Source organism: Heterodontus francisci, chromosome 12, assembly GCF_036365525.1.
Source record: "Heterodontus francisci isolate sHetFra1 chromosome 12, sHetFra1.hap1, whole genome shotgun sequence".
NCBI lineage: Eukaryota > Metazoa > Chordata > Chondrichthyes > Heterodontiformes > Heterodontidae > Heterodontus > Heterodontus francisci.
This window is the reverse complement of record NC_090382.1, coordinates 93,070,908-93,087,721: the sequence shown is the minus strand read 5'-3', so window position 1 is coordinate 93,087,721 and position 16,814 is coordinate 93,070,908. Positions and strand designations below refer to the sequence as shown.

General features: G+C 42.1%; 1 protein-coding gene across 17 annotated transcripts in view; it reads left to right on the top strand.

Annotated features, from left to right (window-relative positions):
* The window catches only part of LOC137375999 (teneurin-2-like), an 812,476-nt gene that overhangs the window by 720,363 nt on the left and 75,299 nt on the right, over nucleotides 1-16,814 (top strand). For all 17 annotated transcript variants that reach the window (XM_068043888.1, XM_068043886.1, XM_068043879.1 and 14 more), the window contains 3 exons: nucleotides 2,557-2,676; nucleotides 5,107-5,368; nucleotides 15,733-16,000. In XM_068043888.1, the coding sequence (XP_067899989.1) occupies nucleotides 2,557-2,676; nucleotides 5,107-5,368; nucleotides 15,733-16,000 (650 nt within the window). The remainder of the gene's footprint in view (nucleotides 1-2,556; nucleotides 2,677-5,106; nucleotides 5,369-15,732; nucleotides 16,001-16,814) is intronic.

Genomic DNA, 16,814 nt, shown 5'->3' with positions numbered 1-16,814 from the left:
TTAAACTCCATCTGCCATTTCTCCGCCCAAGTCTCCAACCGATCGATATCCTGCTGTATCCTCTGACAATCCTCATCACTATCCGTAACTCCACCAACCTTTGTGTCGTCCGCAAACTTACTAATCAGACCAGCTACATTTTCCTCCAAATCATTTATATATACGACAAACAGCAAAGGTCCCAGCACTGATCCCTGCGGAACACCACTAGTCACAGCCCTCCATTCAGAAAAGCACCCTTCCACTGCTACCCTCTGTCTTCTATGACCGAGCCAGTTCTGTATCCATCTTGCCAGCTCCCCTCTGATCCCATGTGACTTCACCTTTTGTACCAGTCTGCCATGAGGGACCTTGTCAAAGGCTTTACTGAAGTCCATACAGGCAACATCCACTGCCCTTCCTTCATCAATCATCTTCGTCAATTCTTCAAAAAACTCAATCAAATTAGTGAGACACGACCTCCCCTTCACAAACCCATGCTGTCTCTCGCTAATAAGTTTGTTTGTTTCCAAATGGGAGTAAATCCTGTCCCGAAGAATCCTCTCTAATAATTTCCCTACCACTGACGTAAGGCTCACTGGCCTATAATTTCCTGGATTATCCTTGCTACCCTTCTTCAACAAAGGAACAACATTGGCTATTCTCCAGTCCTCTGGGACCTCACCTGTCGCCAATGAGGATGCAAAGATTTCTGTCAAGGCCCCAGCAATTAAAAGTAAAATAAAAGGTCACCTAGTCTGCATTTGGTCGCTCGGGTGACCGCTTTGCGGAACACGTCCGCTCAGTCCGAAAGCATGACCCCGAACTTCCGGTTGCTTGCCATTTCAACACTCCCCCCTGCTCTCATGCTCACATCTCTGTCCTGGGATTGCTGCAGTGTTCCAGTGAACATCAACGCAAGCTCAAGGAACAGCATCTCATTTACCTATTCGGCATGCTACAGCCTGCCAGACTGAACATTGAGTTCAATAATTTCAGAGCATGATGAGCTCCCCATTTTACTTTTATTTTTAGTTATTTTTTTCTTTTTTTTTGTGTTTATTTTATTTTATTTTACCTTAGTTTGCTCAGTTTGCCTACCCACTTTTTTTTCATGTTTGTGCTTGTGGCTGTTCAGTTTTCAGTCCATTAACACCCTCCCTGTACTAATGCATTGTCTTTCAACACACCATTAACATATTGTTTGCCTTTTCTCCATGACCTTCTGGTCAGTTATTCTCTGTGACCTTGTCCTATCTACACCTCCTTTGTTATCTCTTGCCCCACCCCTGCTTTAATTGCTTAAAACCTTTCACAGTTCTAATATTTGCTAGTTCTGAAGAAGGGTCACTGACCTGAAATGTTAACTCTGCTTCTCTCTCCTCAGATGCTGCCAGACCTGCTGAGTATTTCCAGCATTTCTTGTTTTTATTTCAGATTTCCAGCATCTGCAGTATTTTGCTTTTAATCATAAATGCAAGTTCTTTCCTTACGTTACTGAGGTAAAGTGAAGAACTGTGTTACTTTGTTGCATGCTGGAGAAATGCACATTTCTTCATATATCAGAATGTTAACAGAACCAACAGAGGTGGACTATATATTGATGGGCCTTATCATTTTGGGGATTGGGTGGACATAAATAAGGTTTTTTCATGGTCAAGTTGGCTCCAAAATATAGTACCAAGGACTGAAAGAAATCTTCTTGGAAGACTTAGCAATGTATTGACTAAGTCAAACAGGTCTTATTATTAATTAGCCCGCCTGACTTACTGGTGGCATCTGGAAAAGTAGCTAACCACTGGAAGCCATTTGGCCCCAGATACACATGAGCATCAATGTCCTTGCTGATATGTTGGTCTTGCTTTGATAAGCAGTGGGACAATGCTTTGTATTTAGTTTTAACTGGTTAAGCTCCAGCAATACCCCATTACATATTTGGAGATCCCTCAGCCTCAGTGCATGCTGAGGTAGGTGGGATGTATTCCTGCAGGGAAAGACTGTGCTGTCTGTTACCAGCTAAACAGGAACCGTTGATATCCCAGTAGTTTATTTGAGACTCATGCATGGTGATGGGTTTTGCATGTATTGAACACCTGGCTGACCAAAAGATGATGCTATAGAATACAATATAAATATTAGGCATGTGTTTCTGCACACAGAGAAACCATGAAAAATGAAAAAGGGAGCAAGAATTATTCTATTTCCCTTCAGCCTCAATTTCACAATTTATCTTGGTCAAACAGATGACTAGTCAATTTTCCATAGGTCTGACAGTCCTTATTAAAAGCCGCTGAAAGACTCAGAACCCCCGTCCCCACCCGCCCCCGCGCTTTGTTGTTCTCTCCTTCAGGGGAAGACCTGGCAACAGGCAGTGCCTATTATATTAACACACTGCTATATGGGTGTGCGTGTTTGCATGGGAGTAGAAGGTCACTGTTACAGTCCTGCATCCTAGCTTTCTACTGCTCAGAGTATTTGATCTCTAATTGCATTTCCATACTCGCCTTTCATGTGCTGTTTCATTATTAAATTAAAAACAAATTATCAACCTTGATCTGGCCTTTTGTTTTATCACAGCTTAGCTTCGCTAATCAGAGGACAAGTCTTTACAAAGGATGGAACACCATTAGTTGGAGTAAATGTGTCGTTTGTCAAATATCCTCAGTATGGATACACGATTACTCGTCAGGATGGCACGTGAGTCAATAATTTGACCTTCTCATCGGGATAGCTCTACCAGCAGGGCCCTTCCTTCATGGATTCTAAGTATCTAATTCAGTCATACAATATTTTGATCCATTCCATTAATTTATCCCCCTCAAATTTCTTCCTATATTTCTCCTTTCCCAAAGGAGATGATCAGCTCAGGAGTGTAGTTTTAGGGTATGAGGTGGCAGTCTGGTGACTCACGCAGTGATTATTCTTCATATGTGAGCATGGACAGTAACCGTCACTGGATTATTCTTGCTTAAGGTCGTCATAGCTAAGCTCAATCCTGTCCTCACCCCCTAGCTCACACATACATATTTCCAGCAAGATAGGAATCAAAAGTTGAAATTCAGACTGACATTTTCCCTTGCTAATGCAGGAATGTTAAGGCCAAATACGCCCAACCTCCTCCAGGTTTCAGCCCTGCTTTCAGTCTTTTCCGGCCTCATTCAGACCTTTCCTGCGCCTGCTCAGATCTTTCTCAGCCCCCCACTTGTTGCAGCATTGAGCCCCAATTGTTAGTTTATCGGCGCCTGCGCCATTCTCCAATGTTTGTTGTAGGGATTTCCCTTTCATATCTTTCACAGCTCCACTCCAATCTGTGATAGCCCTATGTGGGAATTACCAGCCCCCCTACAGCCATTGTCCCACTTTGATCTGTGGTGAACCTACAACACAATTACTGGAAACACTGCACGTGCAGCTGCAGTCCAATATGTGTGGTCACCAATGGCCTATCCCAAAGCCCCCCTGGCATTCCTCCCTCAATCATTCCATATATAATTTTCACGTTGTCCCCATCTGTTATGTCTCCAAGATACAGTTGGATTCTGGTCCAAACGCGGTGCAGCAACACTTATTTTTTTTCATAATTTTAATATAATTTATTTGGAATATATAATATACACTTTTTGTTTCTGTGACTACCCAGCATATATTTTATTTAGATTTTTGTTCTAGCTATACTGTCAGGCATCCCAAACCTATCCAGCTGACACTGGATCGTTTTCTTGTCTTTAAAGAAGTTTTTTTTTAATCTTCTGCACCTGATTGTGAGCAGCACTGTGGGCAAGTTATCAATATTAAAAAAAAGTTTTGAACCCATCACAGTTCAGACAGCACACTTCAAAATGTCAAAAATATGAATAAACAAAAGTTTTTATGTTGGTTTCTTCTGATTTGAACTGGGAATTTAGAAGTAGCTACCAATCCTTACCAACAGCAATTAACTTCTCGTTGACCTCATAGGGCTGAATTTTATTTCGGTGATGGGGCTCTCGGCGACAAGCCAGAAAGTTGGGTGGGGGGGCGCGGGGAGGGAGGTGTGGGTAGGTAATTAACTTCCTATCGTCAGGGATGCTGCCCCTTTAAGGGACAAGATCTTGCCCCAGGAGCAGCTGGCCAATCAAAGGGCTGGCAGCTCAGCAGTGCCACTGGGAGCATTACTGCTGGGACTGCAGGAGGCCCGGAGCAGCAGCCATGGAGGAGGTCCCGGGACCAACGTCAATAGAGTCAGGGTCACCGGGGCGGTTAGGCAGAGGGGTCTTGCCACAGAGCTGGCCATCACTCCCATGGATTGCCCCCACAGGAGGAGGGCCCACCCCCCCCCCCCCCCACTGCCCAAGCTCACCAGGCTGCCAGCGAAGGGGCGTGTCTAATTACAAACACTTCACCTCAGTAGTAGGATAATACATCATGCAATACCTTGTGTAACACCTCTGCTCTTATAAAACATGCATCTTATAAAACAATGCATCATCTGACTTGTGAACAATGCCAATGGACATACGCTAATTGTTGAGTGCACTATGGGCGGCACAGTGGCGCAGTGGTTAGCACCGCAGCCTAACAGCTCCAGCGACCCGGGTTCAATTCTGGGTACTGCCTGTGTGGAGTTTGCAAGTTCTCCCTGTGTCTGCGTGGGTTTCCTCCGGGTGCTCCGGTTTCCTCCCACAAGCCAAAAGACTTGCAGGTTGGTAGGTAAATTGGCCATTATAAATTGCCCCTAGTATAGATAGGTGGTAGGGAAATATAGAGACAGGTGGGGATGTGATAGGAATATGGGATTAGTAAATATGGGTGGTTGATGGTCGGCACAGACTCGGTGGGCCGAAGGGCCTGTTTCAGTGCTGTATCTCTAAACTAAACTATGAAAAAAATGCACCTTCCAATAATTCATTTGGGATGCAGGAAATAATTAATTAATGTCTTTATAGCACCAGAAGTTCTTGTCTATTTCACTGCTTTGAATTGAATAATGCTATTTGTATGGTGAAGCAATAAACTTAAGATTTTGCAATGGAAAATATTTTTGATGGTCATTATTATGTTGCCTAGGGTCATCTGATATCAACAATAATGTGGTTCTGTTTCAGGTTGGCTTCTCTTTTAATTATGGCTATTTTGTTTTCTCCTTAGGTTTGATTTGATTGCAAATGGCGGTGCATCGCTTACATTGCACTTTGAGCGTGCTCCATTCCTAAGCCAGGAGCGCACAGTCTGGCTTCCGTGGAACACTTTCTATGCTATGAACACTCTAGTGATGAAGACTGAGGAAAACACCATTCCAAGCTGTGATCTGAGTGGGTTTGTGCGGCCTGAACCAATCCTTGTTTCTTCACCGCTTTCAACTTTTTTTAGTTCCTCTCCTGGGCAGAACCCTATTATTCCTGAGACCCAGGTAAGTGCACAGTAAAGACTGTGGAAAACAAATCAAATATTGAAGGATGGGATGGTGGGGGTGAAGAAATTCAATTCACGGCCACGCATTTTGTGACAGCTGTTGAAAGGTGGGTGGAGGAGCATCTTGGATGTCGCAATGACGCCTAATGCCCAACTGATGCCGCCTGCATCCAGAAAAAAATCTCTTGGGGGCTGCCATTCTCTTCGAGGCCCTCCACGGGATTGCCCTGCCCCGCCATCCACAAGACCTAACCTGCCCTCTGGCTCAGCATAGGAGGCAGTCAATTTCCTACCCTTCCCGTCTAGTGTACAGTAGCAGGGTGCCTGTTCGGCACCTGTAGCTTGCCGGCAATATCTAAGTAGAATCCAGAGCCAAATTTGGCTCAGGCCTCAGGCCATTATGGAATGCAACATGGAATCTTTGCTGCATCGACTTTATACCCGTTTTGGACATGAGTCAAATTTTTCCCTCTGGATGATTTGTTCTGTAACAAATTTGCATTATTTTAACATTTTACTTTGAGGTAATTTAGATCTGATAGAGACTTCCTCATGCAGGTTACATCTGTAAAACATCTGCTGAGATGCTGTGCACCACGAATCAATAGTAAACAAGAAATGATAGGGTGATAACATTCAACTCCAAAGGGAGCATAAAAAGTTAATAGCAGATCAGCTACCCATTACACATCTTGTTTGATTATTCTTTAAATTGAACTCAATGGAAAGGAGATTTGGGCAGGTTGTGTAACAAACAACCAATCTGCTACTGCCCTGCTGAAGTCGCAGCAGTTTTCATAAAACCAAAATGTAGAGCTATTTTCATCAGAAAGTAAATATTTTTGTGGTGGGAATCTGCTCTTTTTCCTTTTATGTTTGATCCTCTCAATTTCATGTATCCATCCCTATCTCTAGGGTAGGTAGGTGGCTTGCAGCCAGCCTTTTCTTATAGCTGTTACACAGCTGGTTTCCAAGAGGGATGTGTGAATGGCGCAGGGTAACATTCACCTGACTGTCTCCCTTATGTTGTCTTTCTGTCTGTGGGGAAGGGACTGATCAGCATTTCCTTTCAATAGCACAAGATTGATAGTTGAAATCAACAACTCATTGTGCAGAAGATAACTGCTGCAACAGTGTGCTTACAAAAATGTCTATCCAAGAGAGAGTGGAGTTAGAGAAGACCAGGGAGGTCAATGGCAAAGGAGAACATATATAGTTAATTATGGTAATATTGAACCTAAAGATCAATTGTGAAAGATAGATAATAATGGCTGAGTGCAAACCCAGTTCTTATGCTTCATTTTCCTGGTTTGAATGCTTACAACACATGTATTATTGTAGAATTGCAGACCAGATATTTGCATACAGTGTCTCCACCACTTAAGGAGTGTTATCAGCTGTGTCAATTGCCTTCTTTTCCATAGTGCAAGCCCCAGCAATCCATTACTGCTTTGTTATCCCTATCTACACCCCTGCCCCCAGCCCTGCCCTTCAGCCCACACCCACCCCTACCTGGTACCCCCCCCCCCCTTCCACCTAGCAAACTAAAACTGCTGGCGGGAAAATGTAGTGGCGAGAACTAAGTACTTTATTTTCAAAGAAATTGTTCAACTGAACTCTAATTTACAGTTTTTGCTATTTAACCTTCTGTGATAAGACAAAGTGATTTTTGAATCATATTAAGTAAAAATAATAAATAAATGAGTAAATGTAAATTATTCGATAAACAACTTAAAAAGATTGGGTAAAACATGTTTTGAGTTAAACTGTGAATAAGTGTTTCTGGATCAGAGTTTGGAGTGATGTGTGATGCATACCTGATGTGGAACTGCCTGGACTTATGTAGGGTGAATACATGTCGATGAAATGTATAAAATGCACTCCATGAACAGAAAGCTTCACAGCTTGAGACTCAGCTGGATACACTCTGCAACAGATGGGAGGGTGAACATTTTCGAGAACAGATGTGGCCACACCACAGGCAGCTAGAAGTAGAGAAGTTGTTAAAGTAGACTGCATGACCATCGACAGGCAGGATAGGGAGCAACAGGTAAGAGTAGACAGCGGGTCATCTTTGGATCTGGATTTGTCTAATAGCCATACCTATTTAGGACCTGTGTTGTGCACAAAAAGGGTGATACAAAGGTGGGTAACCATGAATGACTACAAGGCCCAGGGCAATGAGTTGTTTCCCATGGGAGAAGTAGTGTAGATAGTAAGAATAGGAGAGTGGAGATTCTGGGGGACTCCATAGTCAGAGGGATAGATTATTTATTTTAGATGTAATCCAGAGTTCAAAACAGGATGTTGCATCCCAAGTGCCAGAGCTTTGCATAATCACAGAGTAAATACAGAAGATTTTGAAATGGGAAGCCAAGCATCCAAACATCATGGTCATGTGGGAACCAATAATGTAGACAGGAATAGGTTTGAGGTTCTGCAAAGGAATTGCAAGTAGTTTAAGTTATAGATTTAGAAGATCCTCCAGGGTAGTAATCTGCTACCACTCCCAGTGTCACACTTAGGACCAGATAGGGAGAGAAAGATTAGGATTATCAATAAGTGGCTGGAAGGATGTGCAGAGGGAGGGTTTCAGATTCCTGGGACTAGGACCTCTTTTGGGTCAAGGAAGGCTGCACAGGCAGGACAGGCTACACCTAAACTGGAAAAGCACTAGCTTCCATGTAGCAAGGGTAGATAGGGCAGTGTGAGGAAAAGGCTTGGAGGCCATATGACCAGGGAGTGAACAATCACTCAGGTGAGTTCTCTACTTGAATCCACATAGCATAAGAAATAAAATAAGTGAGTTAGCAGCCCAAGTTCAACTTAAGTGGTATGATGTATTAGCTACAGCGAGCTGGCTACAACCTGAGCATTGTTGGGAGCTAAATATTCCAAGCTTATAGGATCATTAGGAAGAACAGAGAAATTAGGAAAGTAGAAGTAGCAATGTTGACACAATTACTGGAGTTGAAAGAATGGATTTCAGTAAGGATGGTATGGCCTTGGTATGGATAGAGTTAAAGAAGAGCAAAGGATACAGGACTGTGGTTGGAGTTATCTGTAAACCTCTTAACATAGTGATGTAGTGGGGTGATATAAATATTGTTATGATCCTGTAGTTTTTTTTTTCGGGAGAAATGCGGTGTGTCTTTAAGGCTAGAAAAGGAGCAGTACTGCTTTAAGGCAACAAGCTCCAGAGACTGAGTCAAAGAATGCATTCTCGTTGCTATAGAATACAACCACTCAGGACCAAAGACACGAGATACATTGTTGCCGATTGACATTTGAAACTAGTTGAAAAACTGGCTTTTGATAGAAAAACAGACAGACAGCTGGACCAGCATATACTGAAAGAAATGAGAGCTCTCTATCAGTTTATTTAAACCCTATTTATTACAATATCAGAATTCTGATGTCCAGCCAGATTAATTTCTTGAAAGAAAATAATTAAATTCCTTTAACTACTGAACTGTAATTGTTGAAATCCATTGCTGGAAAAGATCATCAATTCAACTGCTGAATTAGACTACAGACTTTTCCACTGTTGAAGAACCATTTCTTTTCTCCATCGGATGACTGTGAAGACTTCAAGCAACCTTGGACTATTCCACATTGGAAGATTTCACTTCGGCAGTAGTGTAAATATGCAAGGACACTATTATTTTCTATTTTAAATGTTGTTTATATCTTAGTAGTGTTTAAGAATTTAGTTTTTCTAATTAAACAGTTAATTTGTTGATCGAAAGACATCTGGTTAGGTTAGCCTCATTCGGTGGTTAATAGATGGTACAATTTGGCTGGGTCTTTCTTTAATTTGGAAAGTTTAAAATGATATGTTAGGTGATCTGTGGAGGGACGGGACTGAATCAATGGTGCATTTCTCCCACCACAATCAGAATCATATATTTTGATTGGAGGCTTTGACTTGAGCGGTCGGCCGTAACATATTAATTGGGGGCTCACTCGAGCTTGAATCATATTTAATTCGGTGGTTCATGTCTGGGATCAGAATTAGACTAATTTAGAGGGCTCGTATTTGGAATCATATTAACTACTCATCTCTGGGATAACTTTATTAAATTGGCGTCTTGCGTTTGGCATCATATTTAAATGATGTTAGGGCGGCACAGTGGCGCAGTGGTTAGCACTGCAGCCTCACAGCTCCAGGGACCCGGGTTCGATTCCGGGTACTGCCTGTGTGGAGTTTGCAAGTTCTCCCTGTGTCTGCGTGGGTTTTCTCCGGGTGCTCCGGTTTCCTCCCACAAGCCAAAAGACTTGCAGGTTGATAGGTAAATTGGCCATTATAAATTGTCACTAGTATAGGTAGGTGGTAGGGAAATATAGGGACAGGTGGGGATGTTTGGTAGGAATATGGGATTAGTGTAGGATTAGTATAAATGGGTGGTTGACGTTCGGCACAGACTCGGTGGGCCGAAGGGCCTGTTTCAGTGCTGTATCTCTAATCTAATCTAATCTAATCTAATCTCTCGCATCGGGGATTATATCAATTGGAAACTCGATTGTTGAGATCTAAATCTAACACCAATTACAAAGAAATAAAAGAGCCAGGTCTCTTGTATAATGAGGTACAGTCTGTACCTTTGTAATGGCATTAGTGGTTGTAGCAGAGTTTTGGGGGAAGCAGGACGTTTCCCTGAGTGACTTGATAACTTTCACTAAGAACAAATTAAAAGAACTGCAGCAAAATTGGGGTTAGTATTGAAATCAGGTGCCAAAAAAGCAGAGATAATTGACATAATAGCCGAACATCTGGAATTAGTAGAAGACGATGATGATGATGATGAAGCGGAAGGGAATACGGGGACCAAGAAAGGGAATACGAGAGACAAGAAGGTAGTAGGTCCGAGAGTGATGCAGTGGTACTGGATAGGATTCAGTTAGAAACGAAAAAACTTGAGGCAGAAAAAGAATTAAGAAAACTTGAATTGGAAAAAGAGGATACAGAAAAAGAAAAAGCAAAAGCAGTACGAAAACTTGAACTTCAAAGCGAAAGTGAGAGGGACTTTAAGTTAAAAGAGATGGAACTAAGATAAAAGGGTAGTCTTGAATCTAGGGAAAATTCAGGTCAAGAAGAATATGAATTTAGATCAGGGCCAAGCGAAAAGCTGTTTAAATTTATACAGGCTCTTCCTACGTTCGAAGAAAGGGACATAGATGCATTTTTCATATCTGTTGAAAAAATAGCTAAACAGATGAAATGATCGAAAGAAAGCTGGACGTTGCTCATGCAGGACAGGCTGGTAGGCAGAGCTCATGAAGCTTATGGCATGCTTCCTGAAGAGGCTTCTGCAGATTATGAGATGGCAAAAAAAGGCTATTTTTGCTGCATATGAGTTAGTCCCTGAAGCTTACCGTCAGAAATTTAGAAACTTACGGAGATGGGCTGGGCAGATATATTTAGAATTTGAGAAGGTGAAGCAAATGAATTTTGACCAATGGATGCGGACATTAAAGATAGAAACCACATATGAGAACCTTTGAGAATTGATTTTCTTAGAAGAGTTTAAAAACTCCATTCCTTCAGAAGTGCGAATTCATATAGATAACCTGAAAGTTTTGAAAGCTGGGTAAGCAGCAGAGATTGCTGATAATTTTGAACTTATGAATAAGCTAACCTATTTTGTCCGTCACCCCCATAAACCCGAGAAGGATAGAAAGTGGGAGAGTGAAAGGAAGGCAAGTAGCCGGGGACAAGAAGGAACAGCTGGGAATGCCCCAGGATCACCTCCTCAGGTCAGAAAGGAAGGTGCTGAGGGTAGAAGTGAGGTTCGCAAGCCAAAGTGTTATCATTGCAATAAAACAGGTCATCTTCGTTCAGAGTGCTGGAAATTGCCAGGTAAACCCATAGGACTTGTTGGGGTATGTAAAGTTAGTGCAGAGGAAAAGACTCTGGCTGAGAGTATAGCAGACCAGGCTATAGCTTTAACGACAGCTGTGAATGTGAAACCAGATACTAAAACTAAAAGGAGTGTAGAGGTAAAGAATTAAATACCTGAGAGTTGTAATGAATTTTTGTCAAAGGGGAGAGTAACTCCGTATCCTGTAAATGAGGCAGGAAAACCTATCATTATGCTCAGGGACACAGGCGCAACCCAAACACTCTTGCTGGGGCAAGGTATAGGATTTCCACCAGACAGCGCCTTGAAAGCAAAAGTTTTAGTTAATGGAATTGGCGGAGAGTATATACCCGTACCTTTGTATAAAGTACGCCTAGAGAGTGACTTAATATCTGGGATAGTAACTGTAGGTGTTGTCCACAGTTTACAAGTAAAGAGAAATAATCTACTCCCAGGAAATGATTTGGCTGGATCAACAATATCAGTTTCTCCTATAGTTACAGAGGAACCAAGTGAAATTAAGGAAATGGAGCAATTACAGGAACAGGTTCAGGGAATATTTCCTGTGTGTGTAGTTACCCAAGCAATGGCCAAACAGGATCCATTGTTGGAGGTAAAAGGGGCACCACAAATAGATAGCCAAGCATCTGAAAACTTATTTGGGGATTTAGATAATCAAAATGAGTTGTTTAACAGATCGTCTATCATTGCAGCACAGCAAGCTGATCCAGCGATATACCAAATAGCACAGACGGCTCTGTCAGAAGCTGAAGGGAAAGGAGTTCCGGAAGGCTATTATATGGCAAATGGGGTTTTGAGGAGGAAATGGAGACTACCTCATAGACCTACCATAAAACCAGGGGATGCAGCATTAGTGTTGTTACTGTCACAGGGAGAACCATTAAAAGCACGGTTCATATAGAGTGATCAAAAGAGTGGGTAAGGTAGATTACTTGATTGACACCCCTGATCACCGGAAGAAGAACCGGTTGTGTCACATTAATATGCTCAAAGAATAATACCGCAGGGAGGAGGATAAACCAGTACAGTTATATCAAGTAATTGGGACTATTGAGAAGGAGAAGGATAGTGAGGATGAGGCAGAAGCAGGCCTAGGAAATTCTCAGATTGAACCTCCAACTATCTGATTAACGAATACAGAATGGCTAGGAAAATGAAACAATAGGCTTTTACACATAAGGCAAAACAGTGCGAAGTCCAAACCAGGGTTTTCACAACATTTCAAAAAGTTTGTAGGGATAAGCCAGGATGTACAACCTTAGCCACACATGATGTGGGTATAGGGGGTAGAGGGCTGCTACTCGACCCGAACCCGACGGGACCCGACGACATGTGTCGGGTTCGGGTCGGGTCGTGCCCATCTTCTGGGGCCTGCTTTCGGGCTTGGGTCAAGTCGGGTCGGGCTGAGTCCAGGTCAAGTCGGGTTGGGCTGGACACACAAGGTAAGTGCTCTGCCGGTAAGTATTGGAATTAAAAAACTTACCTGAGCTGGGAGTCCAGGACAGAACTGAGTCTGCGCAGTGAGTGAGTGGTGTCACTATGACATCATTGCGCATGTGCTGCAGCTTCGTGGAGATTCTGAGTCTAAAGATAAGTAAAGGGATGGTCGGGTCTGGCTTGGGTCAGGTTGAGTAGTGGCGGGTTCGGGTCGGGTCGGGCTCGGGACAAAATCGGAGGGGCTCGGGCCGGGTCGTGCTCGGGTCTGCTGTAGGTCGGTCGGGTTCGGGTCGGGTTCTTTTTTCCGACCTAAAGCAGGCCTCTAATAGGGGGAACCATTCCTTTAAAACAACATCCTTGCTGCTTAGATCCAGACAGACAGGCCCAAGTGGAAATAGAGGTACAATGCATGCTGAAGGGCAGCTTAGTTGAACCAAGTCAGGACAGCTGGAATTCGCAGGTGGTCTTGATGCTTAAACCTAGTGGATTGGCTCAAACTTGCAGAGATTCTAGAAAATTCACTGTGGTAAAGAAGGCAGACTCCTACCCAAATTCTCATTTAAAGAACTGTATGGACAGAGTGGGCAACACAATGTGTCTTAAAGAGACAGTTGTGTTGGAGGGATACTGTCAAATTCCTTTGACACCCCAGGGTAAGAAAAAAATCAGCTTCTGTTATACCGGACAGGGTTTTCCAGTGTCAAGTGATGCCACATAGGTTAAGGGGTACTCAAGAAACTTCCCAGAGAATAGTAAACTCAGTAGTGGTCAGTACTCCTAGTTGTGCCGTTCACCTGGCTGAGGTGGTGGACAATAGGAACAAGTGGAAGGAAAGCATGAAAAAATTGGAAGACTGAGCTTGGAAATTTGAAATGGGTTCATTGGGACAACCTTTTTACAAATTTAAAGCCGCAAATGTTCTGGTGGAACTTGTTGCTGTAGTCTTAACATTTTAGAAAGGACTATGCCTGTAAATGCGAAAAAAAATGTGTTAGCATTTTTTTCAAATTGTTTACACATTTTTTACACATTGCAATAAAACGCATTTCAGGAATGGCGTTTCATTCCGCCAGGGACGGAGGTGTTATGATCCTGTAGTTTTTTTGGGGGAAAAATGCAATATGTCTTTAAGGCTGGTAAAGGAGCAGTACTGCTTTAAGGCAAGAAGCTCCAGAGACAGAGTCAAAGAATGCATTCTCATTGTCCCGGGAATCAGTCATTCAGAGACTGTGATTCAAAGAGTGCATTCTCGTTGCCATAGGAGACAACCACTCAGGACCAAAGACACGAGATACATTGCTGCCGATTGACATTTGAAACTAGTTGAAAAACTGGTTTTTGACAGAGAAACAGACAGACAGCTGGACCAGTATATACTGAAGGAAATGAGAGCTCTCTTAAACCCTATTTATTACAATCTCAGAATTCTGATGTCAAGCCAGATTAATTTCTTAAAAGAAAATAACCAAATTCCTTTAGCTACTGAACTTTAATTGTTGAAATTCATCGCTGGAAAAGAAGAGCATTAATTCAACTGCTGAATTAGACTACAGACTTTTCTACTGTTGAAGAACCTTTTTTTCCCCCATTGGACGGCTGTGAAGACTTCAAGCAACCTTGGACTATTCCACATTGGAATATTTCACTTCAGCAGGAGCGTAAATATGCAAGAACACTAATTTTTTCTATTTTAAATGTTGTTTATATCTTAGTAGTGTTTAAGAATTTAGTTTTTCTAATTAAACAGTTAATTTGTTGATATAGAGACATCTGGTTTGGTGAGCCTCATTCGGCGCTTAATAGATGATACAATTTGGCTGGGTCTTTCTTGAATTTGGAAAGTTTAAAATGATATGTTAGGTGATCTGTGGAGGAACAGGACTGAATCAATGGGGTGTGTTTCTCCTACCACAATCAGAATCGTATATTTTGATTGGGGGCTTTGACTTGAGCGGTCCATTGTAACAATATGGAGATAATATAGATAAATCTCCAGGACCTGGTGATTTCCACTCCAAAGTATTAAAAGAAATAGCTGAGGAAATTGCAGATGCATCAGTCATACTTTTCCAAAAGTTCAGAAATTGTCCCATTGAATTGGAAAATTATGAATGCCATTCCATTAATTAAGAAGGGAGGAAAGGAGAGAGAGAAACCAGGAATAAAAACAGAAAGTGTTGGAAATACTCAGCATCTGTGGAGAGAGAAACAGATGACCTTTCATCAGAAATCAAGCCTTGTCAGTTGTGTGGAAGTTACTGGAATCTATCATAAGGGCCAGAGTGAGTGACTGAACACTTGGACAAGCATCAGTTAATCAAAGAGAGCCAGCACTGATTTGTGAAAGGTAGGTCATATCTGACTAACCTAGTTGAATTTTTTGAGGAAGTCATGAGCATGATGGATGGGAGCGTATGAATAAATGTTGTCTATATGGACTTCCAGAAGGCACTTGAAAAGGTTCCACACCAAAAGATTTAAAAGGATTCGCTAGTGCAAGTAAATGGAGATTCAACCATGATCTAATTGCATGGCAGAACAGGCTCCAGGGTCTGGAGTCCTACTCCCATTGCTATGTCTTATATAGTCATGTGTGCCCATCAGTAATCATTGGTTATTCCTCCTGTTTTATATATTACACTAAATAGCCAATATCCCCCATACTGTATACATTGCATTGATGACATTTTTGTAAAGGAGGTATGTACAAAAGGTTACTTGTCACTCGATCAGCCTTTGAGAACATGCCAGAAATTATCTTTTATTGCCCCTCTGTTGTAAAATAAGATGAATGAAAATTTTTCTCTTTTAACAGATTACAATAGTGAACTTAGCCTAAGCACAATGAGCACATAAATGACTACCCTGGTGTTGTTTTGTAATGGGCCAGGCTAATTCACTGTAATGGCTGATAGTAGACAGCTGATTGTACTGCATTAAATAATGGGCTATTAGAGGAGATGCATTTCACAACCTTTCAAATTGAGCCTTAATAACTGTTTTACCATGCAGATATTTCACAATGTTTGTGTAATGTGTTCAGGTTCTACATGAAGCAGTTGAAATCCCGGGCTCCAGCTTGAAGTTGTGCTACCTGAGCTCTCGCACCGCTGGCTACAAATCCCTTTTGAAAGTCACAATGACTCAGTCCATTGTGCCAATCAATTTAATTAAGGTTCATCTGATGGTGGCTGTAGAAGGACATCTCTTCCAGAAATGGTTTCATGCATCTCCTAACCTGGCCTACACTTTCATATGGGATAAAACCGATGCCTACAGTCAGAAGGTCTACGGTCTCTCAGAAGCTGTTGGTATGATTTTTAATTCTGTGTTTATGTTGTACAATAAAGAGGACAAAACAGTATGTAACAATGAAGCTGATTGGTTGATCAGTATGAGTTACATGAAGAATAGCTAATGGCCTGGAGTGAATTACAAGACCATAATATCATCAAAAGGGTTGGTGTGACATAACTCATGTAGTTTTTGAACATCTGACTCCTGAGGTTGTGTTTAGATCCCTGGCTCTCCTTTGATACAGCTGTTGCTTTATATAATGTGTGTGGTTGGCCTATTTTACTGTGTGAAATTATGCAACTTTGAAGTAAGCTGTTGTGGACCCCATTCATTGTATTGCGCTGAACACCATAACATTGTTCTGAGCATAGCAGTGATTGCTACCCTGTATGAAAGGTAAGGGGCTGAACAGCAGTTATGACTAAAATGTATCCTGTTATGTAACGGGAAGAGCTGCAGTTACAGATATTTTTGTAAAGTTTCTAGAAATAATACTCTCACTGTATTTAATACAGGCAAGATCAACAAGTAAGTACAAGAGACTCCCAGTAAATGTTGTGAAATTGTGACTGGAATTATCTACCTATTCACTGGACAACTCAGTTGGATTATTTTCAGTGGAGGAGTTTGTCATTGCGTGAGATTATTGGCAATGTTTCTGGATGGCCACAAGTTTGTCGAGGTCATAATGGCCAGAGTTTACCCAGCCCGTGGAGGTGATTCTGGAGGTGGCAAGGGCATGGAAGTTTAGAACACAACATGTTGGGTCAGCTCACCAACACGTTCTTGCCTCTAGCCAATTTTCCCAGGGGTGGGTTGTCAGTGGAA